This window comes from Oryza sativa, chromosome 3 (assembly GCF_034140825.1).
Source record: "Oryza sativa Japonica Group chromosome 3, ASM3414082v1".
NCBI classification, from domain to species: domain Eukaryota; kingdom Viridiplantae; phylum Streptophyta; class Magnoliopsida; order Poales; family Poaceae; genus Oryza; species Oryza sativa.
In genome coordinates, this window is record NC_089037.1 from 37354341 (window position 1) to 37381466 (window position 27126).

General features: G+C 44.4%; 6 protein-coding genes across 18 annotated transcripts; 3 read left to right on the top strand and 3 right to left on the bottom strand.

Annotated features, from left to right (window-relative positions):
* Nucleotides 1–1059: 1059 nt before the first annotated feature.
* LOC4334877 (rhodanese-like domain-containing protein 8, chloroplastic) lies at nt 1060–6191 on the bottom strand. Its single transcript, XM_015775339.3, has 8 exons — nt 5890–6191; nt 5714–5767; nt 4897–5046; nt 3507–3681; nt 2392–2489; nt 2178–2281; nt 1784–2068; nt 1060–1639 (listed from the first exon to the last, which is right to left on the bottom strand). Exons 1-8 carry the CDS (start codon nt 6145–6147, stop codon nt 1483–1485), a joined length of 1281 nt encoding a protein of 426 aa, XP_015630825.1. The 5' UTR covers nt 6148–6191; the 3' UTR covers nt 1060–1482.
* A 208-nt stretch (nt 6192–6399) lies between these two features.
* LOC4334878 (F-box protein At4g00755) lies at nt 6400–9144 on the top strand. 4 transcript variants are annotated; one of them, XM_015775341.2, is made up of 5 exons: nt 6400–6616; nt 6793–7182; nt 7258–7433; nt 8421–8539; nt 8624–9144. In XM_015775341.2, exons 1-5 carry the CDS (start codon nt 6454–6456, stop codon nt 8907–8909), a joined length of 1134 nt encoding a protein of 377 aa, XP_015630827.1. In that variant the 5' UTR covers nt 6400–6453; the 3' UTR covers nt 8910–9144. The 4 variants fall into 4 exon arrangements, with proteins under 4 accessions (XP_015630827.1, XP_015630829.1, XP_015630826.1 ...); XM_015775343.2 differs by having other exon boundaries at nt 8644–9144; XM_015775340.2 differs by having other exon boundaries at nt 6793–7433.
* A 457-nt stretch (nt 9145–9601) lies between these two features.
* LOC4334879 (pentatricopeptide repeat-containing protein At5g52850, chloroplastic) lies at nt 9602–14746 on the top strand. Of its 8 annotated transcripts, XM_015775347.3 has the most exons (5): nt 9602–11740; nt 12570–12697; nt 13891–13966; nt 14103–14415; nt 14495–14746. In XM_015775347.3, exon 1 carries the CDS (start codon nt 9612–9614, stop codon nt 11565–11567), a length of 1956 nt encoding a protein of 651 aa, XP_015630833.1. In that variant the 5' UTR covers nt 9602–9611; the 3' UTR covers nt 11568–11740; nt 12570–12697; nt 13891–13966; nt 14103–14415; nt 14495–14746. The 8 variants fall into 8 exon arrangements, with proteins under 8 accessions (XP_015630833.1, XP_025879895.1, XP_066164949.1 ...); XM_026024110.2 differs by having other exon boundaries at nt 12570–13966; XM_066308852.1 differs by having other exon boundaries at nt 13891–14415.
* Nucleotides 12420–14195, bottom strand: LOC4334880 (uncharacterized). Of its 2 annotated transcripts, XM_066308858.1 has the most exons (7): nt 13845–14195; nt 13578–13692; nt 13415–13496; nt 13158–13209; nt 13008–13062; nt 12761–12926; nt 12420–12672 (listed from the first exon to the last, which is right to left on the bottom strand). In XM_066308858.1, exons 1-7 carry the CDS (start codon nt 14193–14195, stop codon nt 12669–12671), a joined length of 825 nt encoding a protein of 274 aa, XP_066164955.1. In that variant the 3' UTR covers nt 12420–12668. The 2 variants fall into 2 exon arrangements, with proteins under 2 accessions (XP_066164955.1, XP_015630838.2); XM_015775352.3 differs by having other exon boundaries at nt 12420–12926.
* Nucleotides 14255–16273, bottom strand: LOC136351066 (uncharacterized). The gene has a single exon (XM_066308857.1). It carries the CDS (start codon nt 16121–16123, stop codon nt 14858–14860), a length of 1266 nt encoding a protein of 421 aa, XP_066164954.1. The 5' UTR covers nt 16124–16273; the 3' UTR covers nt 14255–14857.
* Nucleotides 16274–19450: 3177 nt separating this feature from the next.
* Nucleotides 19451–26334, top strand: LOC4334881 (stress response protein NST1). Of its 2 annotated transcripts, none has more exons than XM_066308859.1 (10): nt 19451–19779; nt 19898–19998; nt 20253–21193; nt 21708–21796; nt 23443–23546; nt 23647–23746; nt 23864–23939; nt 24024–24138; nt 24223–24754; nt 25500–26334. In XM_066308859.1, exons 3-10 carry the CDS (start codon nt 20750–20752, stop codon nt 25993–25995), a joined length of 1956 nt encoding a protein of 651 aa, XP_066164956.1. In that variant the 5' UTR covers nt 19451–19779; nt 19898–19998; nt 20253–20749; the 3' UTR covers nt 25996–26334. The 2 variants fall into 2 exon arrangements, with proteins under 2 accessions (XP_066164956.1, XP_015631401.1); XM_015775915.3 differs by having other exon boundaries at nt 19912–19998.
* The last annotated feature ends 792 nt before the right edge of the window (nt 26335–27126 follow it).

Genomic DNA, 27126 nt, shown 5'->3' on the forward strand with positions numbered 1-27126 from the left:
ATACACGCAGCTAGGTAGCTTATTTGACACCTGTGCTAGATTGCTCAATCGATTTGCTTAATTTATGTGGTAGGGATCTCCTCTGATTAGGGAGAACAAACTAACACAACAATGGAATAAAGCTAGATCACCTACCCTATTAAACAACAAAGATCATTATAGTAATTAATTATTGGAGCACTACTCCAGTTTGTAAAGGAAGAAGAAAGTGTGCCTTTTCAGCTCAGGGACAAAGGAATATGGATTCAGAAAAGTTAGCCTTTTTCCCATTCATGCATGGATCCTGCTCCCTGCTTGCTTCCACAGCTGCACGCATGCATCCCACTCTTGGGAGGTATAAATTGTTTGAGCAGTTTGCCTATTATTATCCATCCTGTCTAACTATTACCTCCGTTAATTTATTAAGTCCTACTAATATGATCTTTCGATATTTATAGCACTGGAATATATGTCATTCGATAATAGGTTATTACATTTTAGAATAAAGATAGTATTAAGTAATCGGCATGTTGAGAATTTAGAAAAATCGGATTTAGTTCACTCTACTAAGTTCAATTTAGATGCATGGTTTATAGTTTTATGATGTAAATTAATTTCACCACCAGCAACACATTTTTTTGCTTTCTTGGTATACTCCATTATTACTAGCTAGTAGTACAATCTTGTTGCAAAATTAAATTAAATTGGTGCACATGAGCGAGCAGAAGCAAAGCAATGGTGAGCGCATCATGCATAGGTATTGTTTGAGGAGCTTATGGCAGCTGCAACATCTTCTATAAACTTTAGTTTCTCAAACTATATATTTTAAGGGTCAAGCAATCTAGATTTCAAGAGTAAAATCCAAAATCTTCAGTATTTCCAAACAGTCCAGATTTCGAAGAGTCAAGCAATCTACATTCTAAGCTTGTCATAATTTTGCTAATCATTTTGTTACTAATTTGGACAATCGAACACATCACCTAATTAAAGGTAAAATCTATCCCATGCGCGTGCAATGTTTAGTGTTATCCAGCGAACCTTTCATAAACCATCTCATCAGCTAATGATGGTTGAGATACGAACACGCAAAATTTCCATACTGTTTTCATACCCTTATTTCCAATGGTATCGGTCAGTCGGGGTACATCCATGCAAAGTGCTTCTTTTGCTATTTTTAGAAGCTGAAAAGGAGGGTTTACACTTGGGATGAAGTGGTCGCCGTGTAGACGTGTCCCTAATCAAAATATACATAATCAATAAAGGGACTATACATAGGAATCCACCGAAAGTAAAGAGGAGGCTGGCCAAGAGGAAAATTAAGAGAAGGTCGTCGTGGAGGTGAGTCAGCTTTGGTACCAACTGAAGCTGAAAGAAGGCAGGCAGATTTGAGACTTGGGGCATGACAGATGAGACTACACGCACAGTTAAGCGTGCAGGAAACAACAGGAAAATCCAATCCAATCCATCCAAATGCATGGCAGCATGGAGTACTATACTAGTAAGCTAGGATGGAGATGATGGTGCCCCCAGGTCCAAATGGCGGTAGAGATGCCACTTGTGGTATCTCTGGTGTGATGGCAGCAGCGGTCGCAGGCGAGGCGCGGCGGTGCAGCCCTCACCGCAGCATCCTCTCAGCTCCTCCACGCATCGCCCGCAGCACCTAATTAATAGGATAATCACTTCACTTCAGTTCATCACTCGTTCGTTCGTTTTATACACATTACTGCTAATATCTACTGTAAGAATGAAAGAAAGAAAGAAAGAAAAAATTGCTGGCATTAGCAGAGACGACGAACGAACATACAGGTAAAGCCGGTTGCAGTCGATGTTTGCGCAGTTCCGGTGCCTCAACTCAACCACCTCTGACCCACATGCATAGCATCTCCCCAGCTCTGAACTGCTTCTGTTTCTCCCCTCCTCCTCCTCCTCATCATCATCATCACCTGCTCCAGGCTTGTACGTTGCCGGTGGCAGGGAGAGCCGTCCATCAAACACGAACAAATTCCCCACCCATCCTGCAGACCCCTCCTCCTTCAGATAATTGGACACTCCTCCCTTCAATGTATACAGGTTCCGGAAGCCCTTCTTCCTGGGAACATAGTGTACGGGAATGAAACAGACTCGAAAGAAAGTCTTATTAGAACGCCAGATGCATACTATTTCCATTCCACAAAGTGAGAATGTCGATATCTGCTTACCTAAGAATTGTTGAATACACATCACATCTTATGCCACCAGTGCAGTACATTAATATATCTGTATTTTCTTTGTCTATACCATTTAGAGGATCTGAAGAATCCATCTGCATACACACACAGTTACACACTCAGTACCAAGTAGGAGTGTCCAGCCGAAACTAGTCCAATAACTAACAAACTCTACTGTGGCATACATCACAGTAGCTAGTCTTACCTCCTGCTCTGACTCTGAGAGCCCAAAGGATGTGCTCCTGAAGCAGTCCACATTAGGTCGCTGAGCTCCTTGAAAATGTCCAATATCCCATTCATAATCTGACAAGAAATTTTTTTAAAAAAAGGGAAGTAGAAAAACATAAATTCCAGTCCAAAATCAAAAGAGTGACCCGATAGAACAGGCAGATCCATCGAGCTTGTGATATATGAAAAACAAACCTACATTATGTTTGTAGTTGAAAATAGGAAAAAAATTACGAATATACTTATTTTTACAATAATTTATATTTATATACCTGTATGTGGAGAATTTGCGTAAATATACCCGTCCAAAACGCGGGATCGGCAGTCCCGCGGGACGGTTGGATGCATGCAGATGCATGCAGCTGATCCGTGACCGATCCATGCAGCGGTCACGCGCGGCTGGCTGGCGGTACCGCTGGCGCGGTACCTTGCGTCAGCCCGCATGCCACACGATACCGCTCTTTCGGGCTGCGAGAGCGAGACGGTGCCGCATGGCTGGGCTACGGGACCGCCGGTCCCGCGGAATGGTAGTGCGGGACCGTCTCGGTCCCGCGAAACCACACTGTGAAAGATGTATATTTGTGCAGATTTTCGCCACATAGGTATATAAACGCAAAATAATGAAAAAAGAGGTATATTTTTAAATTTAATTCGTTGAAAATATAGTTATATTTTCTGTACAGCTCCTATATTTATTCTTAAAATACAGTTTTTTCTTATAAATTTGTATAAGAAAACACACCCTTTTCTCTAAAAGGGAATTATATCAACTCTACATATATACGGTCAATCTACACTATAATCTAGACATACTTCCGACATTGGAAATTTTTCTCTCAATAGTCTCCGACTCTCTCTAGCCATGGTAAATATACACCACAGATCATAACAGCACCACTCTACCAATTACAAGGATTTATGGTTTTGCCTCCTGTTATGCAAACCCTTTTTTTTCTATTAACACAACAGCACTAATAGCTATTTTCAGCCGTAAAAATATGCTTATCTCTATTCATCACTTGTTGATTTGGCAGTACTTAGGAAACAGCTGCTAAACTATACAAGTTTGTATTAAATAAAAATATACTTTACCATTCCTGACATCGAGGAGCAAAAGCCTCCTTCCAGAGCTATCTCCAGCTGCTTCACTCGATGACACATCAAGGCATTTTCTAGCTTCAAGTCTTTCCCTCCACTCTGATGGAGTCAATGGTGTAGCACGCATGCTAGGGTCCACCAAAGGAAGATGTGAACAACCTCCTTCCAACTGGGAGTTTTTATTTGAAATAAGATGTCTAGAGACTTCATATAGTAAATTGGATTATTTTCTAACAAACTGTAATGTCCTAGTACAGTATAGATAAAAAGTTCAGATCTTTTCAGTTCGCACCTCCACCAAACAGACCGAGATAAATACAAACTGAAGAGACTTAAATGATGGAACAACTACATGAATGGACCTTGCGCTGTCACCAAAAAGAAAACTTGAAACACTGCATTTGAAAAACATGTATTGGTGTATACTGCACTTTCGAAATGTTGAAAAGAGCTAGGGTAATTGCTCTAGAATATGCTAAGACATCAACTTGTAAAAGCTCCAAATTTCCAGGCAGTGGACAATTGATTAATAATATTTACACCGCAGATCAGAGTTTAGTTGAAGGGGTGCACAAAGGCAAGTCTCATGGGCAGCAGAATGTGAGGGGTCTCCTGATCTTCATGGAAGATGCAGTCGTGGAGTTGGGAAGATTTACTTTGGACTCCTGCCTAGTAATGGAACTGGAACAGAAGTTGGGGTAGCTACTCACTCCGTTACTGAGGAAAGACAGGATGCCATTTCCATAAATAGACTCTTCTTACCAAATCCTTATCCTGCGCTCCACTCAAAATCCAAAAGAATTGTTTCCAGCTTTGTTATACCAAGAGAATTATTGTTTTTAGATAATGGAAATGAATTACATTCCCAGGTTCTGCCGTTAGGCACCCAGCCAGCCCAAAGAATATAAGAAACCCAGTTAAGGTTCACAGCAAAATAAACATCTCTTCCAGAGCAGGAATCAGTACGATAGACAAGTTATTTTTTCATTCAAATGTAACAGCAGCAAAAGGAGCTCGGAGGCATAAGGTTGCCACCATATAGCATCAGGAGAAGGTCTAGGCCATTTTAAAATATATCAATGTATATCCAGGAGAAGCTCTAGAAACTCGCACGTCTGATTATTTGCTCAGTATCTAGACCCTTGAAAGAAACAGTTTCATTATTTTTTTTATACACATTGTATTTCCAATCATGTAAAAAAAATCATCTACATTCAGTTAGATTTAGAAGTTTAGCAGGTTAGTAGAAGAATATTTTTTCCTGTATGACAATCTTCAGTTCATTGAGACACTTGAGAAATTCAATATAGAAAGCAGATCAGCGTATCCAGGTAAGCTATTAGCTTCTGTTTCCCCTGTGCAGTAGAATGAAAGCATGGCTTACCTGAACAAGCGATGGTTTGTACCGCAGTTTCAAGCGAGGAAAAGCATGGCCACATAACGATGGTGAAGTTTGGACAAGTAGATCACGAAATCGATGGTCTTTTCTAAGCCAGTCTGCATATGCTACCGCATCTTTATGTGGACCACTGTACTGTGACAAGAGGAAGAAATTAGAGTAGAAATTGATATAAAAACAATCATATTATGTAATAATTTGTACATGTAATGCAGGGCTCAGCACATTCATATTATGGCTAGCCATGCTAAAAAATAAACATTTTAAAGATTTTCAGGTTTTCTTCTTCATACATGTTAATTTATTCATTGCTGCTTAAAAGAGAAAATGCAAGGTAAAAGGCAGTGATATTATTGTAGAAACATATGTACATCTTCACAGTTGTGGTTGACTTTGTTGTTAATCTACTTTTTAGCTTATTCACCTGGTTATTGAAACATATTATTTGCTCCACGCTTCTAAAAATCTAAAAGTAATGTTTATTAAAAAATTTCTTCTACGGCATTGCTTATACCAGTTATTTTAAGGTATTAGTTAAGTTTATTTTATAAAATATTTAATTTATCACTATACTCGAGTAGAGAGTCCACGGCAATAATCTAAATCAAGCCGGACCTTAAGCAACACATGTGCTTGTTACTAAACACAATCATCATTCATTCATGTTACCATGTCACCAGTCTCAGTCAAGTTGTCATATAATGATAAAAGACATGGTAAATACCGTAGTACTCCATGTTGGTGGAAGCACTAGAGCGATATAAGAAAAGAAAGAAAGAAATGAAACAGAAGCTTGTTTTACCTGGGCATTGATTCCCTGCTCGTTCATGTAAATGCGGCCATGTATGTCGCGGCCCTGAGAGAGAGAGAGACGAGTACATATAAATTCTTGGTACAATCAAATCGAGCCTTGTTAGCTGCAACAATTTCACATAGAGGAGAAGAGGGAAGAGGAAGAGGGAGAGAAGGAATAGGAACCTGGAGGAAGTGGAGGTGCCTGGACACCTCGGCGCGGGGGTCGTCGATGGAGACGAACTTATAGAAGGTGACGACGACGAACTCTTGGGGTTGTGCAACTGCAACTGTGGCGGCGCATACGGGGGACGAGGAACAACATCGGACGAGGGAAGGAGGAATGTGATGGGGGCGAGGCGATAGTTGTCGAGGCGGAGGCGTGGGCGTCGACGGGGCGGGAAATACGCCAAGGAAGCGGTGGACGGCGGCCGCCATGGCCATGGCCACAACCACTCCTCTCGTCTCTCCTCCTCCCCTTCTATTCTATCCTCTTCTTCTTCTTCTTCTTCTTTTCTTTTTTATATCAAATCAACAAGCAATCTGTACATAAAAAAATGGTAGGTGGGCCGGCCCACTTGGACCGATGAGCCCAGACGAATAAGCCCATCGCAGTCGCAGGGGCATTTTCGTCCTTGCCGCTTTGGGATTCCTCCGTCTCCGTCTTGTCGAGAGGAGAGGAGAGGAGGGGAGACCAGGAGTGGAACAAGAGGAAGAGGAAGGAAGGAAGCTAGGGTTAGCTAGCTGTGCATGGAGGAGCCTGGCCCTGAGGAAGAGAAGGAGGAGGAGGAGGCGCGCTTCGACTTCCTCGAGTGGATCGGCCCGGACACCTCCGCCGCCGTTTTCACCTTCCTAGACCACCCCGCTGATCTCGCCCGCGCCTCCGCCGTCTCCCGTTCCTGGCGCCGATTCGGTCCGTACCCCCATCTCTTCTCTTTCCTCATCCTTCAATAATATATACTCGGTATAGTAGTAATATATCCTCTTAATTGCACCAAGTACTCCAATTTTTTGATTGATTTCTCCATCCTTAATCCTTATAAATTAGTAGTATATTGGACCAACTGGTTTTGCTGTCCTTGCCCTCAGTTGTTCGGAATGGCTTCAGCAAGATCCAATGCCTGCGCCTTTGCCCTGAAGCTTCAAACTTCACCCGTATTATTACCAAACAAGCCATTGCCTCTGCTTCTGAGTCGGATGCGGAGCACCAGCACAGGGCGTACATGCATCTCAGCTATGCCCTTCTCTTGGATGACCCCCAGGACTGCATCATCCGCTGCATCGGTGCCTCCACCACCGACAATTTCCCTGAGGAGACCATACAAAACACCCTTGTGCCCACCGATTGGGTGGCCATGATGAGGCCCTCTTATTGGTCCAGCGCCGGCCACTTCGATCCTGCTGTGCCCGAATGCCTCTTTTACAGGCTTCGCTCCGATCTATGCCTCGTTCAACAAATCAACATACAGCCATTCAGAGGTCAGCCCACCCATCCTCCTTCCTTCTTTTTACTCCTCTTGCTAAATACTAGTATTACCTGTCTCTTGCACCCAGCTTTCTTCCAGTATGGTGATCCAATATACTCCGCAAAATATGTCCGCTTCCAGATGGGTTACCCAAAGACACCTCTACCATCTCAATTACTTGTATCTCATGATAATGAAGGCCAGTTGGCTGCTGATGACAACTATATCTGGACGTACACATCTCCACAATTTCCAATGCTGCAGGTCAGTGTTTTTCATGCCGTCACATGCCTCCCCTAAAAACTAAGCATTCTTGATGCAGGATTTATTTTTGGCATGTATGGGTTGGTTTACCAATTTTTGCTAGCAAATCAAACACACTCTACATTACCAAAATTTCAGAAATTTTCACATCTAAGCACATGCAACCTTCTAATTCCAAATATGAGCAGGTAATGGATGGAATTCTATTTTTAATCAAGAAGCCCACATGTGTGTGCAGTGGTCTTCCATCGGACTTAATGTCAAACGAAATATAACAAACTAATGGCTGCTGATCATTGGACAAATCACTAGCTCGTAGCGACTTGTTTAGGTCTAATTGATTGTTTGTCGTCAGAAAAGAAAATCTTATTACCATTTGCAATTGGTTGGATCAACCATTACGAGATAGGGCACCGTGCCGTCATGCCGTTAGTCTCGAGCTTTCTTCGTCTTTTTTTTTCTTAATCCATATTTGACTTGGATGTTGTTTTCGTTTTGAAAATTGGAACTGTAGCGGCCGGTTGAAATATAATCCATCTGCTTGGATCATCAAAATCATAATATTATGTGTGCTAACAAATCTTGATTTGTTTCACATAGAAGCTGCATCAGCAAAGGGTAATTGTAATACTAGCAAAACATGTTAATGGATCATTTGCTTTGTGCCTGCTAGCTAGTTTGATTAGAAACAGAATTCAGGACAATACATGCTCACATTTGGAATTATGAGGTTGCATGTGCTTAGATTAAAAAAAATCGGCCAAAATTTTGTAGCATCAAATTTTTTTTATCACTTTGGTTGGTAACAAACCAAATACAATATATTGCCCTACTAAACCAACCCTACATATCCTGGTAGCAGTTTTTTGAATGTGCTAGATGTAGAGGGGCAAATCTTGTGTTCCTGGTCCAACATATATAGGTCAATACATCATTGCAGTTCTCGTGTGCAAACTTGCTGAATGTAAATAATGTACCATATTCCAGGAAAGTGTCCTTCAGTCTTTTAAGCTTCCACGCGCAGTTCTATGCATCGGTGGAGTTGTGAAGATTGAGTTTCTTGGTAGGGTTCAGAAACAGGAAATGGATGATCTATATTACATATGGTGAGTTGGGTACTGTTGAGTTATTGTTTTGTTCTGAACTTTGTTTCGTTGCACTGACAATGTGGCACATGTACTAATTTTCAGCATATCTCATGTCCAAATAGTGGGGATTCCACTGCCGCGGGAACTAGGAGTAGATCCTTACAAGAACGGTGTGGTCCTCAAGTACTATCCAGATACTCGCAGATCTGGCGTGTGCCATGGTGAGTCATCAGGGGATGATGGTCGCAACAGCCCCTCTAAGTGGCGCAACTTTACCACAAGAATCTTGCACTCAAGCTCAGCTCGACGATTAGGATGGAACCAGGCCATCTTGAACAGGCTGTTTGGCGCGCATGATGCATCTGAGGAAGAGGAGGAAGAGACTTAAGAGGATATATATGGAAATTCATTTTGTCCCATGTGATGTATGCTCACTGTGTTTTTAAGATCCTTTTCTCCTTTTTTTAACAAGATGAGAATGCACTGGTGCCTTGTATGTAAGAGATGCTGTGAGTGCATCCTTGTTGAATGCTACTATAATACATGCTGTATACATGAACAAGGATTAATGAGCGGAGCATAGAATGGAGAAGATGCTGCTACTCTACTGCAGTTCTGTTGCATATGGTTTGCAATTGACGATTTGTTTGTTCGACAGGAAAATGCACAATAAATGAAGGCATACTAGTATTTGTTGCAGGAATGAGTTCAAAGGCATTTGATAGAGAGATGAGTGGAGAATTCGCTGCAGAAGCATAATTTGTTGGAGAAGCATATTTGTTGGAGAGGCATATTTGTTGGAGAGATGTTGGTGAAGGTTGCAAATGATGGATAATCAGGGAGCATTTCCCAACTCGAATCGAAGAAATTGGTCCTCAGGTGATCTGGAGCACTGACCTACCTGATCAAAATCACAAAATGTGGATTGTTTGAATTGGGTCTTCAGTTCTTCCTGCAAGGTTTTTTTTTGAGAGAGAGAGTTCCTGCAAGGTTCAGGAGGAGAGAGAAGGTGTAGAGAGAGAGGGGGAGAGAGAGAAGGGAACTGCAGTCTGCATTGCAATCCCCCACCCAACCCAACCCATGAAATGAAATGAATTCAATGAACCCATATCGATCGATTGATATGTGCCTCCGCCTCCGCCGCTCTGCCTCCTCCTGGGCCGCCGCCGTCGCTGACCACGCTCGCTCCGGTCGCCACGACGCCGCGCTCACTGTCTTCCGCCGCGTTCTCGCCGTCCACCCGACCACCGCCGCCGCCGACGAGCTCGCCTGCTCCGCCCTCCTCCGCTGCTGCGATGCCCGCTTGGCCTACCAGATACACGCCCAGGCATGCCGGCGCGGCTTGGTGGCCTCCAATCCCGTCCTGGCCTGCTCCCTGCTCGCCTTCTACGCTGCCGCCGCCTCCTCTCCCACCGCCGCAATACCGCCTGCCTGCAACCTGTTCGACGAAATGGCACACAAGGATGCCGTCTCCTACACAGCCATGATCTCTGCTCTCGTCCGCGCGGGCGCGGCCCACTGGAGGCAAGCTCTCGCGCTCTATCCCTGCATGCTCCAAGCCGGTGCGCCGCCCACTCAACACACCTTCGCCCAGCTACTCTCTGCCTGCGCCTCCGGCCGCCTGCACCACCAAGGCACTCAGCTTCATGCTCAGCTCCTGCGCTGGGGAGCGGGTCTCAACCTGGTGCTCAAGACCGCGCTCCTCCATATGTACTGCAACTGCGGCAACATGGGCTATGCCCACACCGTGCTCCACTCCACGCCTCAAACCGACGTCGTGCTCTGGACCGCCATCATTACTGGCTACGCGCGGAGTGGAGACCTCCAGTCTGCTCTTCAGATGTTCCGCTCCATGACCCGTGCTGCAGTGCTGCCCAATGCCTTCACCTACGCTGCCCTGATCTCTGCTTGCTCCTCCTTCCGGGCACTGCAGCCTGGACGGCAGATTCATGCCCGCTTGTTCAAGTTTGGACTAGAGCATGATACCTCAGTCTGCAATGCACTTGTGGACTTGTACAGCAAGTCCTCCAGCCGTTTACTCGACTTGTTGCACACTTTCCATGCAGTCGACAAGCCGAATGTCGTGTCCTGGACTGCCTTGATCGCTGGACTTGCATGCCATGGCAGAGATGAGGAGGCGTTTTTGGCATTTTCTCAGATGCGGCTTAGCGGGGTGCTTCCCAACTCGTTCACCGTCTCCACTCTTCTCAAAGGCAGTAGCTCCTCGCTAGCTTTCCTGCATGCCAGGAAAATCCATGGCTACATTCTCAAGACCAGCTTTGAATCTTTGGATGCAGCTGTTGGGAACTCCTTGGTTGATGTTTATGTTAGGTTTGCAAGGATGGATGATGCATGGGCAGTGGCGACCACAATGGCCTTCATAAGGGACAGGTTCACATACACAAGCCTTGCTAGAGGGTTAAATCAGATGGGCCTTCAACAGAGGACCCTTGAAATGTTTGTCCGGATGTTCCATGAGGATGTTGATATCGATGGTTTCAGCATCGCTAGCTTCCTTTCGTCTGCTGCAAGCTTGGCATCCATAGAGACTGGGAAGCAGTTGCATAGCTGCTCGGTGAAACTAGGATTGAGTAGTGACATTTCGGTCTCTAACAGTCTTATTGACATGTACAGCAAATGCAAGTGTATGGGGGATGCTAGGAGCGTTTTCCAGTCAATCAGCGAGCCAAAAGTTGTGTCCTGGAATGCCTTGATGTCTGCACTGGTATCCAACGAGTATTATAATGAAGCGTTGTCGGCTTTCGAAGACATGACATTGGTTGGAGCTAAGCCTGATGGCATCACTTTCTCACTAATGCTTTTCGCTTGCAACCGCAGTGGCTTAGTTGACATTGGCATCAAATACTTCAACTCTATGGGCAATTTGTTTGGTGTTCTCCCACAGAGGAGCCACTACACACTCTTTCTGGATATGTTAGGACGATCAGGTCGTCTTACAGAGGCAGCGAGCACCATTGATGTTATACCCATCCAGCCAGACCTAGTTAATGTGCAGGGCTCTATTGGCATCTTGAAATCTCTGTAAGAATCGAGTCATAGGTGGAAATATTGCAAGGAACTTAGATTGTGGCCAATCATTCATCAAGGATGGCATCTGCGGTACTCCGGTGATAGAAGAGTGTCGTCTGCAGGCCCCAAGATCCACAAGGGTTATTTCTTGGGCTTTCCCTTCTGGCATCTTCAAGTTGAGCACAGGAGGTGAGAAGAGTAATGATGAATCCATTTAGCTCTTTGGTGCACATGTTTCATCTGCAAACGTTATTTTGGAAATTTTATGGTATGGTGACCACAACTAGAACATTACATTGAATACGTTATTATGCTCCCCCTTTTCTTTGAAATATGCTCTTCTAAAGTTCATGTATAGTATGACGTCCACTGCCTTAGTTAACTGAAAGGAACTCACAATCCTCTCATACAACATCACCGGTTTGGCTCCTCGTAAATGCTATATGCAACATATAACATTCTTTACTGTTTGGTCTAAAGTTTATTGTTCATTGTCTTTTTTACCTGGGTTTTAATCCCACAAGAGAAAACTGGATTTGTGTCATAAAGCAAATTTAAGTTTGAAAATACAATGCTTAATGCTATAGATAGAAATGAGTACATTTACATTGTTGCCAATGCTAAGGTGAAAAAACATCATGAAGCTTGAAAATTAGCAGATTGTACATCTCTCCTGAAATGTGCAGGTCATACTGTTAGTTTATGGACCATACTATTTTGTGTAGCACGCAAATGGTGTGGTGGTGTTTCCTTGAAAAGGAAACTTGCTCTACACAGATTGGAATATATGTAAAATGGTGGAACAGCTGTTAGCTATCAGCCTGTCACTCAGGATTTATTAGCATAGACTTCTTTCTGTAGGGGTCACTTTTATGAAATGATGCAGGGAAAATGTTACGGTGCAAATATGATAATGTTCAACACTTGCTTACAACCATTTCCAGAGATTATCTACAGTTTTATACTAATAGAGTAACGGTAAATTCCTTAAAAACGAAATGATGTTCACTCTTTCTAGGCAGGAGAATGGACAAGATAAACTTCTGGCAACGACATGACATCATCTGAAAAGTTCTGATCCATTGGTAGTCCCCATACAGTCCCCTTTCTTGTTTGGCTACCTGTAATTGTTTGTGCACAGATAAGGTACGTATATAATTTCTATTTTCACAATATGGACTTTTCAGTCATTCTAGTCTTTAAACATACCATTTGATTATTCTATACAACAAATGGAGCATCATAGTCAATACTTTAGCCAAGTATGTCCAAAAGTGGGTATAGTATGCAAGAAAAGGGACGATGAAAGGCTTCACGAAGGACTTGTAAAGCCTCACAAAGGGCTGTATTGCTTGTTCTGGATTATTTAATAAACCTGCATGTGCACTAACATTTTTAGACTGCTTTTTAGCTACCAACATTATAAACTAAACAGTTGATTCTATGAAGCATGTACCTTCAGCTATATTCGGGAATGTGTCAAACAAGTTGGTAGCGATATTTAGTATTTCCTGTAAGCATTGGAATATTTCATCAGTGAGAGTTATACTTCTGATTCAGTTGGACTGTATGGTAATATAGACAAGAAACTCATTAGCATGCCTACCAGTGAAAACTTGCATGGTTTCACTGGTGACTCTTGGAAGATATGAATTTTCCTGCATTGTGTTAGAATACCATCAGAGATAACAGAAGGGGAATATTATTTTTATTTATTTAGAGGCTAAACCGAAGCATAGCCACTGCAACGTTATAGCTCTAAGAGTCAGCTAACATGAATGCAAAGGAAACATGGAAACAAAAAATATTGTTTTTGAAATAGACAAAGAAAATCTCCCAAGAGCAGTTATTTATATGAACTACCTAATAACAAGTGCTGCTTCTTTTCTTGAACATATGTAGAAGCTGCAGCCCTTGGTGAAGGGGATGGTTTTACCATTCCATTCTGTAAAAGCAATATAATTATACCATTATCCAAGTTGATTGTCTTATCACTTCTATTGAGTTGTATTACACAGTATCTTACCAAGATGCCACATTACTGCGAAAGTGGGTTCCACTCCTTGAGAAACCTCATCGATGGCAAATTTGAAATTCTTTCCCATTGCATCCATCAGTCTCCTGAAGTAGGTTTGGGTACTCTACATGCAGCGAAGTTGCTGTGAATAATTTTGAGTATGGTAACCAGGTCTTGATAGCTCGGTTTCCAATATATATATGGAGCAGTGGACTAAAAAATGCTGTAGCTTATATACTGTAGGTCTGTAATATGAGAATGAAGAACAAGTAAAACCTTGATGTCCAGCAGCTTATAGTATGCGTTGTCGTCGATGATGCAGTCAGGAGCAATCAGGTTTTCAAGACGTTTGCTGTCCTTCTCGTTGAGGGAGGAGTAGAACTGCTGGATCACATCGGGTAGGGGCGAACCCCCGCGGCCACCAGTTGAATTTGGCCCTAGTGTTGCTTGTACAGGCTTTAGCACGAACTCCTGCTTTCCTATTGTTATTGCCCCGTTGTTGCCAACAATCAGAAGCTGTTGTTGGTGTTGCAGGCGGCGCTTCTGAGGCCTTAGCTGTACTTGTAGTTTGATGAAAGTGGGAGGAGATTGGAAGGAAGCAGCCGTTAAGGCAGAATTGATCATCATTGTGTTGGTTGTTTGTCTGTCTGTTTGATGACGGGAAGGAATTGGCCCCTGTTAAAGACTAATCTTCAGTAAACATAGGCCCGCTTGGTTTGGTTTTTAAGGAGAGGAACCAGGAATGGATTGTCTTTTGCTTGCTTGCCTACCAAACGAAACGGTGGAAGAGGATGCCAATCTGCGCATGGTAGTTTTGCTGTTGCTGGAAAAGGGGTATCAGGCAAAGGTACGTATGCATCAAGTAAGGCATTAATATTAAATAATTCCTTGTTCTTTGCTTGCTTTCAAGGGCTCTATTCTATTAGATGCAGAACAGAGATGGATGCATGGGTGAGATAAGAATCAGAATCATCAGCGCAGCTGGCTTTGCGACCCAGAAGCCAGAAAGGTCGCCTACGTGCTTGCTGAACTGTACTACTCTGTACATATTCTGATATGCATGCATACGTAGTACTACAATACAAACGTGTTGCATACAGTGTACTACGACATACTATAAACCCTCCTCTTTATAAGTGACGTATGGTAAAAGATTGAGCTGGCTAAATTAAGATGAATTGAATTGAAGAATAAGAAGAAACAGTAACTAATTAAAATTAATTAAGTTGGTCATTTTCGGAAGAAACCTACGACTGCCTTCTTGGAGGGCGTCTTGTATCTGGCTGCTGCTACGACTGCTTTGGGAGCGGCGGTGGTGGCGGCAGGAGGAGGAGAACCACCGCCGTCGCCATTAATGGTGGCAGAGTTTGCCGGAGGAACGGGGACGGAGACGGAAAGACGTCGCGCTCCCTCCTCTCGTCCTCCTCAATCGATGCCAACTTGTTCTTCTCTTCTTTTTCTTCTCTTCCTTCACGGGCGGCGGCGGCGGCGGCAGCAGCAGCAGCAGCATGGGCATGCAAAGTTTCATTTACCTGTCGTGTGATGCTCTCCACCTCAAAGGAGGATTCCCCATCGTCGTCGTCTGACATGCTGCTCGCTACCTTAGTTATTTGCTGGCCGGGCAACGACATAATGTCGTCGTCGTCATCATCCGAGGAGTCGCTGATGAGCTCTACATCCACCGTTACCATGGACTTGGGGTTGGGGAGCTCTGCATCCACCGTCACCACCATGGCCTTGGAGCTGGAGGAAAAGTCAGCCACGGCTTCTTGCTTCATATGCTGGCCGGCACGGTCGCCGCTGGCAGAGGAAGACGAAGACAAAGACGAGGAAGAGCCGCCGCCACCGCTGCTCTCGAGGACGACCGGCTGCTGCGTCTTGTCGGCGACGAAGTATGGCCTGAAGCTCTCGTGTCGGCTGAACAGCTTCGCCGTTGACGCTGCTGCTTGTTGGTCATCGTGGAAGAAGAAGGGGTTGCGGTGCATGGAGGGAGCGGAGCCGGGGGGCAGCTGGTGGCCATCGCCGTCGAGGTCGAGGTCGATGAGGTCGCGGTCGGCGGCGTAGTAGCGGTGCATGCTTCTTGAGGACATGAGCTTCTCCACAGCGGCATTCCTCTCCAGCTCCAGCGAGCCGATGTTCTGGATGCTTTTCTCGTCCTCTGCCGTCCACACCGCAGCCTTCTCATCATCGGCAGGCTCCGAGACCGACTCCGAGTCCGAGTCTTGGGCGTCGTCGTCGTCGTCCGATGATCCGGAGGCGGTGCAGGAGGAGGCATGGTCATGGGCATGGGGATTGCGCGACCTGATCCTGATCGGAATCAGATGATCGGGCTCATTATTGTTGTTGGGCTCGCTGTAGACGAGGACGAGGGCGAGGAGGAAGGCGGCGAGAAGCAGGACGGGGGTTGCGGCGAGGACGATGGCGGCGACGCGGGGGAAGAGCAACAGCTGCAGGAGGAGGAAGAGGAAGCAGAGTAACCGAGGAGCCATTGCCATTGGCACCACCGCATCCACTGGGGGAATCGACGACGAATCCCCGAAATTCACCGGAACCATGGTGATCAATTATATTCTCCGACGACGACCCGATCGATCCAGATTCGGAGTGCTATTGAGATCGAGATGATTTTCTTTTTCTCTTTTGTTTTTCGAGAGAAAAATGCTGACTACTCCATAAAAATTATTAATTAATTCTCTCATTCTATTAATTGCTAGTAGTAAGAGGAGGAGGACCCTTAAATAGCCAAAAACCCATGCAGATGCGGCAAAGCTTTTGAGAGGAAAGGTGCAGCAGTCTCTCTCCCTCTCTCATATTTTGAGGAAAGAAAAGTTCAGAGTTTTATTCATGACTAACAGGTTTTAAGTGTACTTGCATAAATATATATCGACAAATCAAGTACCCTCAATAAAGAAAAAAAGAGGGTTGTAGTACATGCAAACTTAGCTAATTTATGAGCATCAGCTCCCGACTACGTTTTACTTTTACAAATTGCCATCTTCTTATCTCAATATCATTCAGATCTACCAAACATATGTACATTTTGGTTTTGCAGATTTGTAATATCTCAAGGGCTTTAGTTGGGTCAGACAAACCTTCCCATATGCCATTAGTATGAAGGAGGAATAAGTGCATTTTGACTCCGGTAATACGATATCTTGACCCTCCTAATTATTAAAACTGGTGCAATTTGATTTTCTTAGTGGTTTTGAAAGCGGTTTTCGCTAACGTGGCTTGTCTTTCTCATCTCTCCTTTGCTGCGGCAGCGGTTCGTTTCCCCTCCTCTTCTATCAGCCTTGGCAGGCAGGTGACGGTGGGCTCTTGGACGACAACCACACTGCCACCACCACGAACTCGCCATTGTTGGTGGTGGCCTCTCTCCCCAATGAATCCACTCAACTCACTTCTTTTATGGTTTCCCCCTCTTTTGCTGGTATCTTGGTGAGCACCTAGGAGGACAGCGTAGCGGTCGGGTTCTTTTATGGTTTTCCCCCTTTTGTCGGTATCTTGGTGAGCACGTGGGAGAACAGTGTAGCGGTCGGGAGCAGCGAGGATGATGGTGGCAGCACCAACCCCCCCTCCCTCCCTTGAGAGAATACGGCGATGGCTCAGGTGCCGTGTTGTAGGGCAAGCCACGGCTGGAGGTGTCTAGATCCGCTACCTCATTGACCATATATGCGCGGTGGTGCCCAAGAGGAACAACGGCGATGACGACCCTAGAGCGGCGAGGGCGGTAGCGACAGCACCAACCCCTCGTAACAGCTCAGACATCGTGCTGTAGGGCCGATTGACGGGAGTGAAGTTCGCTTTCGCCTCTCTCATCCTCACGTGGTTGATGACCCAAGCCGTAAAGATGTCCTCGACAGTGGCAACATTGCACCTGTCGTTGACATCATGCCCAGCGACGCTATTGGGCACAGGGACGACACAATAGGTGTTGCACGTGTTTGGGCCATGCTTGCTATTGGGGATAGAGTCTGTGACGCCGTTGTGGGCATGGTTCCTCGCGAAGCAGGTAGCGCGCAAAGTATCAAAGTTGGTCACCTCCCTACTTGCGGGTTGCCTCACCTTGTCATCATTCAACCCGCCCCGTTCACCTCATCGCCATTCAAGTTGAGGTAGTTGCAGGGATGGGTGCCATAGCCGGAGGAGATGCAACCATGCAAGAGGAGAGAATAGGGGAAGAGAGAGAGAGGAGGGGCACTGATATGTGGGGCCAATGAGCCACGTTAGCTGGTTGGAGCAGGTCAATGAGCCACATCATGAATAATGATTAGGAAGTCAAATTACATCGGTTTTAATAGTTATAGGGGATAAGGTATACGGTATTATGGTTGAGGGAGTCAAAAGTGGATTTCCCACCGACGGCTCCGTTGTAACAACGTCTTCTCCTGTTTTATCTATACTTTCTATAAAGTTATAGCCCACTAAATCTAAAGCTCAACATGCAACCATACCACATCATCACCCACTAGCAATAATTACATATTTAACCTCATGCAAGCATACAACATCATCGACAATTTATTTAATTCTACAAATAAACATACAAGCATATCCAATCATCACACCCTCACATCATTTGCACAATTGTCGGTGATATAGGTTAGGGAGTATCATGTCTAGAGAGAGGAGGCCGCCCCCAAACACCCACGTGGAACTCCCCCGAGGGGGGTCGAGCCCGGGGTGGAGCGGCGGCTACCCCTTCACAGTTAGGGGTCAGGCCACGCATCCGCCAGCATGTGCGGGTTGAGTGGGCGCGCCCAACGCCCACCTAACCGCATTTAAGGCAGATCCTACGGCCGTGGCGTGTAGGCGTGGCTGATAGGCTGCACGACGCTCGAATGACCAGTGTGGCAGGGTGAGTGCACCTGTGCACTGACCGCGCACTGACCGCCTGTCAAGTGGCATGTGCCCGGTGCCATCTGGTCACATCACCATGATGAGAAGCCCTTTGCCTCGTATACAAACTGGGGACAATTTCCTGCTCCAGTTAAATTGGGGTATTCTTTCCTTGGTGGGAACGGGTGCCTGGAAGTTTTCAAGCAGTTAATGCAGAATGACGTAGGCGTCCCCCGTGTCGCTCGGCGTGATCTGATGGGGCCATGCTGAGATGTTGTGCGCATGGTCTTCTCTGTCAGAGGAATAAGACATGTAATAAATGCAAAGAATGTTTTCCTTCTTCCCTAGGTGGATTTTTGGGCCCCTGTGGTAACCCCTTGAGGTATAAAAGAAGGTCCAGGCCTAGTGAGGAGAGGGAGCTCTCGGATTTCAACCGACGGATACACTTTGTTCCTCACAGAATCAACCACATACAGGAGTAGGGTATTACGCCTCTTAGCGGTCCGAACCTGTATAAACCCCTTTTTGTCTCATCGTTCTTGAGGGGCCAGACCCCCCTCCACATCACTCCTTCCTCCAAACCTCGATTCTCATCCGCTGCCCCCCGCCGAACTAAAATGGGGGCTTTCTAGTTCTCCGCTTGAGGAGTTCACCCTCCGACTACAATATTTTATCAAATCTATCTATCATTTTTAAATATTTAACATATATTTATCAATATGTTTTAAAGCGTGAATATCATTTGTTTGTTTTATGATAAGTACTGATAAACCCTGATATTTTATTTTTTTCTTTTTACTTCTAATTTGATTGTTGGAAAAAATATATTGATAAATCGCTTAGTAATTCAGCAAAGCACTAGGAATCACGTACTTGATCTGATGGTGCTGCACACACTAGCTTGGCCCAAGAAACACCAAAGCAGCTCTCTAGCCCTTTTCTTTCTCTCTTGTGCTTATATAGGAGTAGCCGAGTAGGTAGCAGTTAAAAAAAGGGGTAAATCTATCCATCGGCTTCTTCCTCCTCGTGGGTGGGTGGGTGGGGGTGGGGGTGTGGTGCTCCCTTCCCTTGTAGTTCTCTTTCTCCCCATGGTTGGATGATTGGATCGACATCGACTTCCAGACTTCCAGTGGCAAGGCAGCCCTAGCCCTAGCCATGCCGCCCGCCAGCCTTGTCTCCTCCCCTCCCCTCGCGTGCTGCCTTCAGCTCCATCGACTCCTCCGCCCCGCCGCCCTACTCCCCTCGCCACCACGCCTCCGCCTCCGCCTCCGCCCCCTCCGAGCCGATTCCTCCCCCTCGCCAGACGCCTTCGCTGGCTGGTCGGATGGGGACGAACAAGACGAACAAGACAAGTCCCCTGGGCCATTTCGAGGTGAGGACCTCTTCTTGCTCTCTCAATCAACTCTCCTCAATCTTCAAACTCTTACGTACAGTAGAATTCTGCGGAATTCGCCCTTTTGGAGAACTAACTAATGACACTCCAATGGTAGCTGTTCCTTCTCAGGGCTTCTAGGACCTGGCCTTGCTGGACTCTTCTTTCTTGCTGGCCTCACCTTCGCTGCAATTTCTTTCAGAAGCAACGCCGCAAATGGTACCACATACATACACACCTTAATTACCTAGTATATCACATCTATTTCTATATGCTTTGCTTTGTTTTCCATCTTACAGATCAACTTACTCCTAGTGTAATATGTTACTTTGTTTTCTCCCAGTCTTTCTCCTAGTGTAATATGTTACTTTGTTTTCTCCCAGTCTTAATGAAATTGGTTGGCCTTTCTCTTCGGCCAACCCGGCTAAAAAAAGTATTAACCACCTTACTTGTGCTTTCATTTCCATATGCAGGACCTAAGGCACAAATCGATACCTCGTCTACAAACAGTCAGGAGGCACCTTACTCCACTGATAATACCTGTAAAGAGGATGGTCTCAAGGATGCTCAAGTTTCGTTACCAAGTGATAGCAAAGGTGAAACAAGCTTGGATGATGAAGCACATAGTAGCACTGACCCACTGCCTGTACAAGTAAATGCCACTGCGGAGGGATCAACTGAACATGAGACACAGCATCCCTTGCAAAACAGTGAGCTAGTTCCTCCTGACAAATATGTTCCTAGTGAGGATGCAGGTCAAGCGCACAATCTCGTTGCTTCTGATGGGGCTGAAAGCCTGGTGTCTCCTTTGTCAAACTCCACGGAACCTTCCATCGCTGCTTATGACTCGCCTGACAAACTTTACGGTGTAGGTCCCTCTGAGGGAACTCCTTATGTAGAAGATACATTAAACTGCGAAATTACTTTGCCAGAAAACCAGCATCTGGGTGAAACCTTAACGTCAGATACAATGCTAGGTTCAGGTGATGCTTCGCTTATCCAGGAAATCTCTGACACTGCAGCTTCATCTGATGCAAAGGACAAAGATACTGAGCAGAATCCTGAACTTCATAGAAAAAATGGGATTTCACCATCAAGAATGCCTGATTATACAGAATATGGACATGCTGATCAGTTGCTTTCATTTGGTTCAAATGATGTGTCCACAGAAGCAAATAAGCCAGGAAATGGGGTGGAGACTTTAGCATCCAATCAAAATGAAGGAGCAGACGAATTAGAAAACCAAAACAGTTTATACGAGTCTACAACACCCGACAAATCTTTTGCCTCTTCTGGAATTCCTGCTCCCACACTGCTCTCTGCAGCTTTACGGGTGCGTACTGGACAGATTATGGTTCCAGCGGCAGTTGACCCAGCCCAGGCAAGCGCATTGGCTGCACTACAGGTCCTAAAGGTATTTTCATGCATGCATTCATTCATTGTCGCTTGAATGGATAAAGGAGTTCTGTGAGCTTAACTTCCACCTTTGAACTGTTTTTTCTATATGTTGATAATTCTACAGTGGGAGATGGACTTTAAACCCTTTAAGAGGATGTCCACCTAGTCCTATATGCCCTTAATTTGTGTCATGGGACATTTCAGTATGTGCATGAATTTTTTTGAGCTATATCTTTTCATGCACAGATGTTAAAGACCATTGGATGCACGATATGTATATGGGAATATCCCTTTAAGGTGTTAAAGACTTCTCCTTTGTCTGCAACGTTCTATAAACAGGGAATCTCTCATTCTGAACATATACTTGAGGGTTGGGGAATTGCAGTAACTTCCATATACCTTGCAGTTGCTGATAATTAGCTATCATATTATATGTTTCATGATGCTTCTCTTCTAGTTACAAGATCTCTAGAGCGTGGAGAACTTGAATAATTGTATGCATTTGCTTTTAACTGAATATCTCTTTGAAGGTGATTGAACCTGATGCCCAAGCTGGTGACTTATGTACCCGACGAGAATACGCTCGATGGTTGGTGGTCGCAAGCAATTGTCTATCCAGGTGCTTACTTGCTCTATGCTCACCTTTGAGACAGGAGCTGAGTGCTGGACACAAACTGGCATACTTCATGGTTCCTTTTTTTCCCTTAATAACATATGCAATTGCACAATGCTACTCCCTCCTTCCCACCCAACAAGGCGTATAAATTTTTTCTGCAATACCAAGACGAGCTGATCATTTTGCTATGATTCCTGATCTACCCCTAATTAATCGCATGCTTAGTTACTCTAGCCGCAACATTCCATGCCAAATTCACTTGGGTCTTCCACGCAATATGCAAAGCCGTTGCATGCAGTGGTCGATAGTCGCGAGTTTAATGGTGCAGTTGTTCTCGGCTTGCAACGAGGCAATACAGCTGCATTCGCATGGACACATCTAGGAAAAGAGGAGAGGAAGCAGTCACACGCCTTATTCCTTGGGACTGCATGTAAAATTTTATATGCCCGTTGAGTGGGACGGAGGGAGTATATTACAATCTATTGAAAGCATAAGTGTATTTGATATTCAACTTGTGGATTTATTTCTAATTATATAACCTTATTTTACATGTGGGTGTATTAGCGCTCTAGTAGGTATCCAATTGATCTACACCATTATATATAATGTGGACTTGCAACACAATCAATAATGTAATTATTTCTCTTTTTCTCTGGTTAACTCAGCAATTTTTAAGCTTGAGAGTAAAGTCCATCACCGGTCCCTAAACTTGTACCGCTGTGTTATCCCGGTCCCTAAACTCGCAAATCGACTGTTCAGGTCCTCAAACTTGTTCGACTGTGTCATCCCGGTCCCTAAACTTGCAGATCACTCGTTTAGGTCCTCCAACTTGTTCAGTTGTGTCACCCCGGTCCCTAAACTTGGATTTGAATATCATCTGGGTCAAATAGGACGGTCTAAAGACTTTATATTTAAAAATAATTCATAAATTTTTCATGTGAACTCTAATGAAGACAAACTTTATATCAAACTTGTAGCCCTCGACACGATCTACAACTTTGAGTTGATTTTTTTTAAGTCATTTTTTGTCCCAAAATGTAATTTTAAAATTAAAATTTCAAAATCTATAAACATGCAACAATATTTTGGGACCCTAAACAGTTTTAATTCAAAAACTTTTCAACTACAAAGTTGTAGGTCGCGTCGAGGGCTACAATTTTGATATAAAGTCTGTCTTCATTAGAGTATACATGAAAAAGTTATGAATTATTTTTTGATATAAAGTTTTTAGACCGTCCAGTTTAGGAACCAGGGTGACACAACTGAACAAGTTGGAGGACCTAAACGAGTGATCTGCAAGTTTAGGGACCAGGATGACACAATCGAACAAGTTTGAGGACCTGAACGGTCGATTTACGAGTTTAGGGACTGGGATGACACAGCGGTACAAGTTTAGGGACCGGTGATGGACTTTACTCTTTTAATAATACATGTATAATAAATCATCCATCCGCTTGCTGATTTTTAGATTTATTTAACTTCTTCCTTATCATCATGGAGCTATTTAGCTGCTGTGGCTTATACTTTTTGTGGATAGAAAATAGGTCAGCAAAGGATGGAATTTCATATTTTTGCCTTATAATTTTGAATTTGGTTCACTTAGTAATTCATTCCATAGACTAAGTTCTTGTTTGGATTTCCAACTATAGGAACACTTCCTCCAAAGTGTATCCAGCAATGTATATTGAGAATGTGACTGAACTTGCCTTTGATGATATCACACCTGAAGATTTTGATTTTCCATTTATACAAGGTGAGAAGAGAATAGTGTTGAGGACAAACTACATCTTTAGTAAAATTTACTATGTTTTCATGAACTAATGATATTTGTACATCTTTCAATATGCCCATAGGCTTGGCAGAAGCTGGGTTGATTTCCAGCAAGCTTTCGAGATCTGATATGAACGTTCCCCTAGATGTTGACAATTTGCATAATTTGTTTTCTCCGGAATGGTGATTCTCTAACCCCCAACGCACCCCACACCAAACACCCACACACCCACACAACGACACACACCTCTCTACCACAAGTGCAACCAAAACAGTCCTAATAATTTGTCCTTACTGCAGTCCTGTGTCACGTCAAGACCTCGTGAGTTGGAAGATGGCTTTGGATAAAAGGCAATTACCTGAAGTGGACAAAACTGTGAGAAATGAAAAGATTCTTATCCTTCTAAGTTGGTATAAAAGACCAGCTGGTTGTTCTGATGTTAAAACTTTCTGTGGGCAGTCTATGTACAAAGCTTCTGGATATATGGACGTTGATAAAATAAATGCAGCTGCTTGGCCCGCTTTGGTGGCTGACTTGGATGCTGGAGACCAGAGCATTACAGCTCTTGCATTTGGTAGGGTTTTATACCACATATCCACACACACACACACATATTTTCCCTCTTTTATTCTGAGTAATCACTAAGCTCTTTTCAAAGGTTTTACAAGGCTCTTCCAGCCGGATAAACCCGTGACGAAAGGACAAGTGGCTCTTGCACTTTCAACTGGTGATTCTGCTGATGTGGTTATGGAGGAGCTTGCTCGTATTGAAGCAGAGAAAATAGCTGAAGATGCTGTAAATGCACATGGTGAACTCGTTGCTCAGGTTGAGAAAGATCTGAATGCCACTTTTGAGAGAGAGCTTACAAAGGAAAGAGAAAAAATAGAGAGACTTGAAAAGTTAGCTGAAGAAGCTAGGGTTGAATTGGACAAGTTGAGAGCAGAAAGAGTGGAAGAAAATAATGCTCTGATTAGGGGCAGAGCTTCTGTTGAATCTGAAATGGAAGTTCTCTCAAAATTGAGGAGTGAAGTAGAGGAACAGCTGCAAAGTGTGCTGAGCAAGAAGGTGGAGATCTCGTTTGAGAAGAATAGGATTGAGAAACTCCAAACGGAAATAGAGAATGACAGACAGGCTGTTGTGCAGCTTCAATATGAACTTGAAGTTGAGAGGAAGGCTTTATCAATGGCCCGGTAACAATTCGTAATACCTGAATTTTCCTCTCAAGTAAATTCGTTTGCCTTTACCTTGGACCTATCTTTGACCGCACATTATTTTTGGCTTACATGCAGTTTCTCTTGCTTTATGATTTTATAGGGTTTTAACTTCTATCCATTTATTATGATTCTGAACTTCCTTTTAAGAACTTCGAATTGTAGTGATAATATATAGGAGACTATAAAAGCATGATGGTTCTCCTGGGAACCTAGATATTCATGTGTCCTGCATAACACTCAACTGCTTAAGGCTGTGTTCGATACCGGGAGTTCCCAACTCCCCCCTCTCGTTTTCCGCGCACGCTTTTTAAACTACTAAACGGTGTGTTTTTTTTGCAAAAAGTTTATATATGAAAGTTGCTTAAAAAATCATATTGATCCATTTTCGAAAAATAGCTAATACTTAATTAATCACGCGCTAATGGACCGCTCCGTTTTCCGTGCATAGGTGATGGGTTCCCAACACCCACCACCGAACACAGCCTAAGTGATGGTATCTCCACAGGTTCTTTTGTGTTGTTGTTTTCATTAAAAAAATGATATTTGTGTTTTAGCCCTCAAAACTGCTGGTTCTGTTTAAGTTGCTCCTGTACCATGATGCATTTCTGCCTGCTGTATGATATCACTAGTAGGCTCCACTCAAAATGCTTATTTGACATTGTAGTGAGTGATGAGTGATGACTGTCACTTCCTATGAATTCACATGCGCATCTTTAACCAGGGCTTGGGCAGAGGATGAAGCAAAGAAGGCCAGGGAGCATGCCAGGGCCCTTGAGGAAGCCCGGAACCAATGGGAGCGTCATGGAATCAAGGTTGTTGTTGAAGGAGGGCTTGAAGATGATGCATCAGCTGGAGTCACATGGGCCAATGCTGGCAAAGAACATCAAGTTGACGAAGCAATTAACCGAGCTGGGTCTTTGCTGGAGAAGCTGAAGTCAATGTCTGCTGAGATAAAAGTCCGGTCTTGCCATTCCCTGGAGAGAGTAATACAGCATGTGAGGTCTTTCATCTCAATTCTAAAGCAGGGAGCAGAAGAAGCAACGCAGCGATTTACAGATCTAGGGGCTGCTGCAGCTTTGAAGGCAAAGAAGTTGTCATCCGAAGCACAGGACAATGTCTACGTGTTTGGTTCAACCATTGGGGATAAGTCGAAGAGGGTGGTGGAGGACTGCAAAGAGGGCCTGGAGAAGTTTGTACACAGATTCAAGACAGACTAGCCAGTAACTATTAGTGTCTACACCAACAGTTGATAGTTCCTGTCAAACTTGAGAAAGAGGAACCGTATTAGTTTCTTGGAATAAATTCCTCCATGAGTGCTGCTGCTCAGGTGTGGTGGACTGGTGGTGTTGTAAAGTATTGAAACTGAAACTAGCACAGAAGGTTCCATAGAATAAGCCTTGTTCTGTAATGTAATGGAATCCAAAAAGAGCAAGGCAGACAGTGAGTCTCCTTGAATGTTACTTAGACACAAATGCGATCACTCTTCGGATTCCGAACGATCCTCGTTTTTTTTCTGAGCAGGAAAGAAATGCTTTAAGCTTGTAAGTTCCCAATTATGCTGCTTCGCGTCTTTTTGAGCAATGCACCCGTTGCTGTAATCTGTTATCTGTACTTATAATATTCTCAGCTTTCGACTCAGCAGCGCCATCACTCTGGGTCCCACTTCTCCTAATCCAGTCTCTCTAGGGTGAGGCCCGTGATTTTGCAGCCGTAAAAAAAACCTAGCTCGATTCCATGTCCGGAAGGCAAAGTTATCAAGGTCTTAAGTTTGCCCAGAAATCTGCATCATCAATCCACGGTGTCGTGCTCGCCAGCTTACCTTAACGGCGTGGTTAGGCGACATGCTTGGCACCGACATCGTCTAAGCTATCCACCCTAACGTCCTATGTGACATTCCTATCCTAACCATCTCGTTGCAATCAGTTGTGGACCATGAGATCTCTGACATTTCGCCGAAACAATCGCTGCTTCATGGCCTATAATAAGTGGTTTCTAGAAAAATCTCAGGGGGCCCACTTCTCCCAATCTAGTCTCTATAGGGTGAGGCCCGTGATTCTGCAGCCGTAAAAAAAAACCTAGCTCGATTCCATGTCCGGAAGGCAAAGTTATCAAGGTCTTAAGTTCGCCCAGAAATATGCATCGGCGGTCCATGGTGTCGCGCCCGCTAGCTTACCTTAACGGCGCGGTTAGGCGACGTGCTTGGCACTGACATCGTCTAAGCTTGGCACTGACGTGCTTGGCACTGACATCAGTTGTGGACCCTGAGATCTTCGACATTTCGCCGAATCAACCGCTGCTTCGTGGCCTATGGTAAGTGGTTCCTAGAAAATTCTCTAGGGGCCCACTTC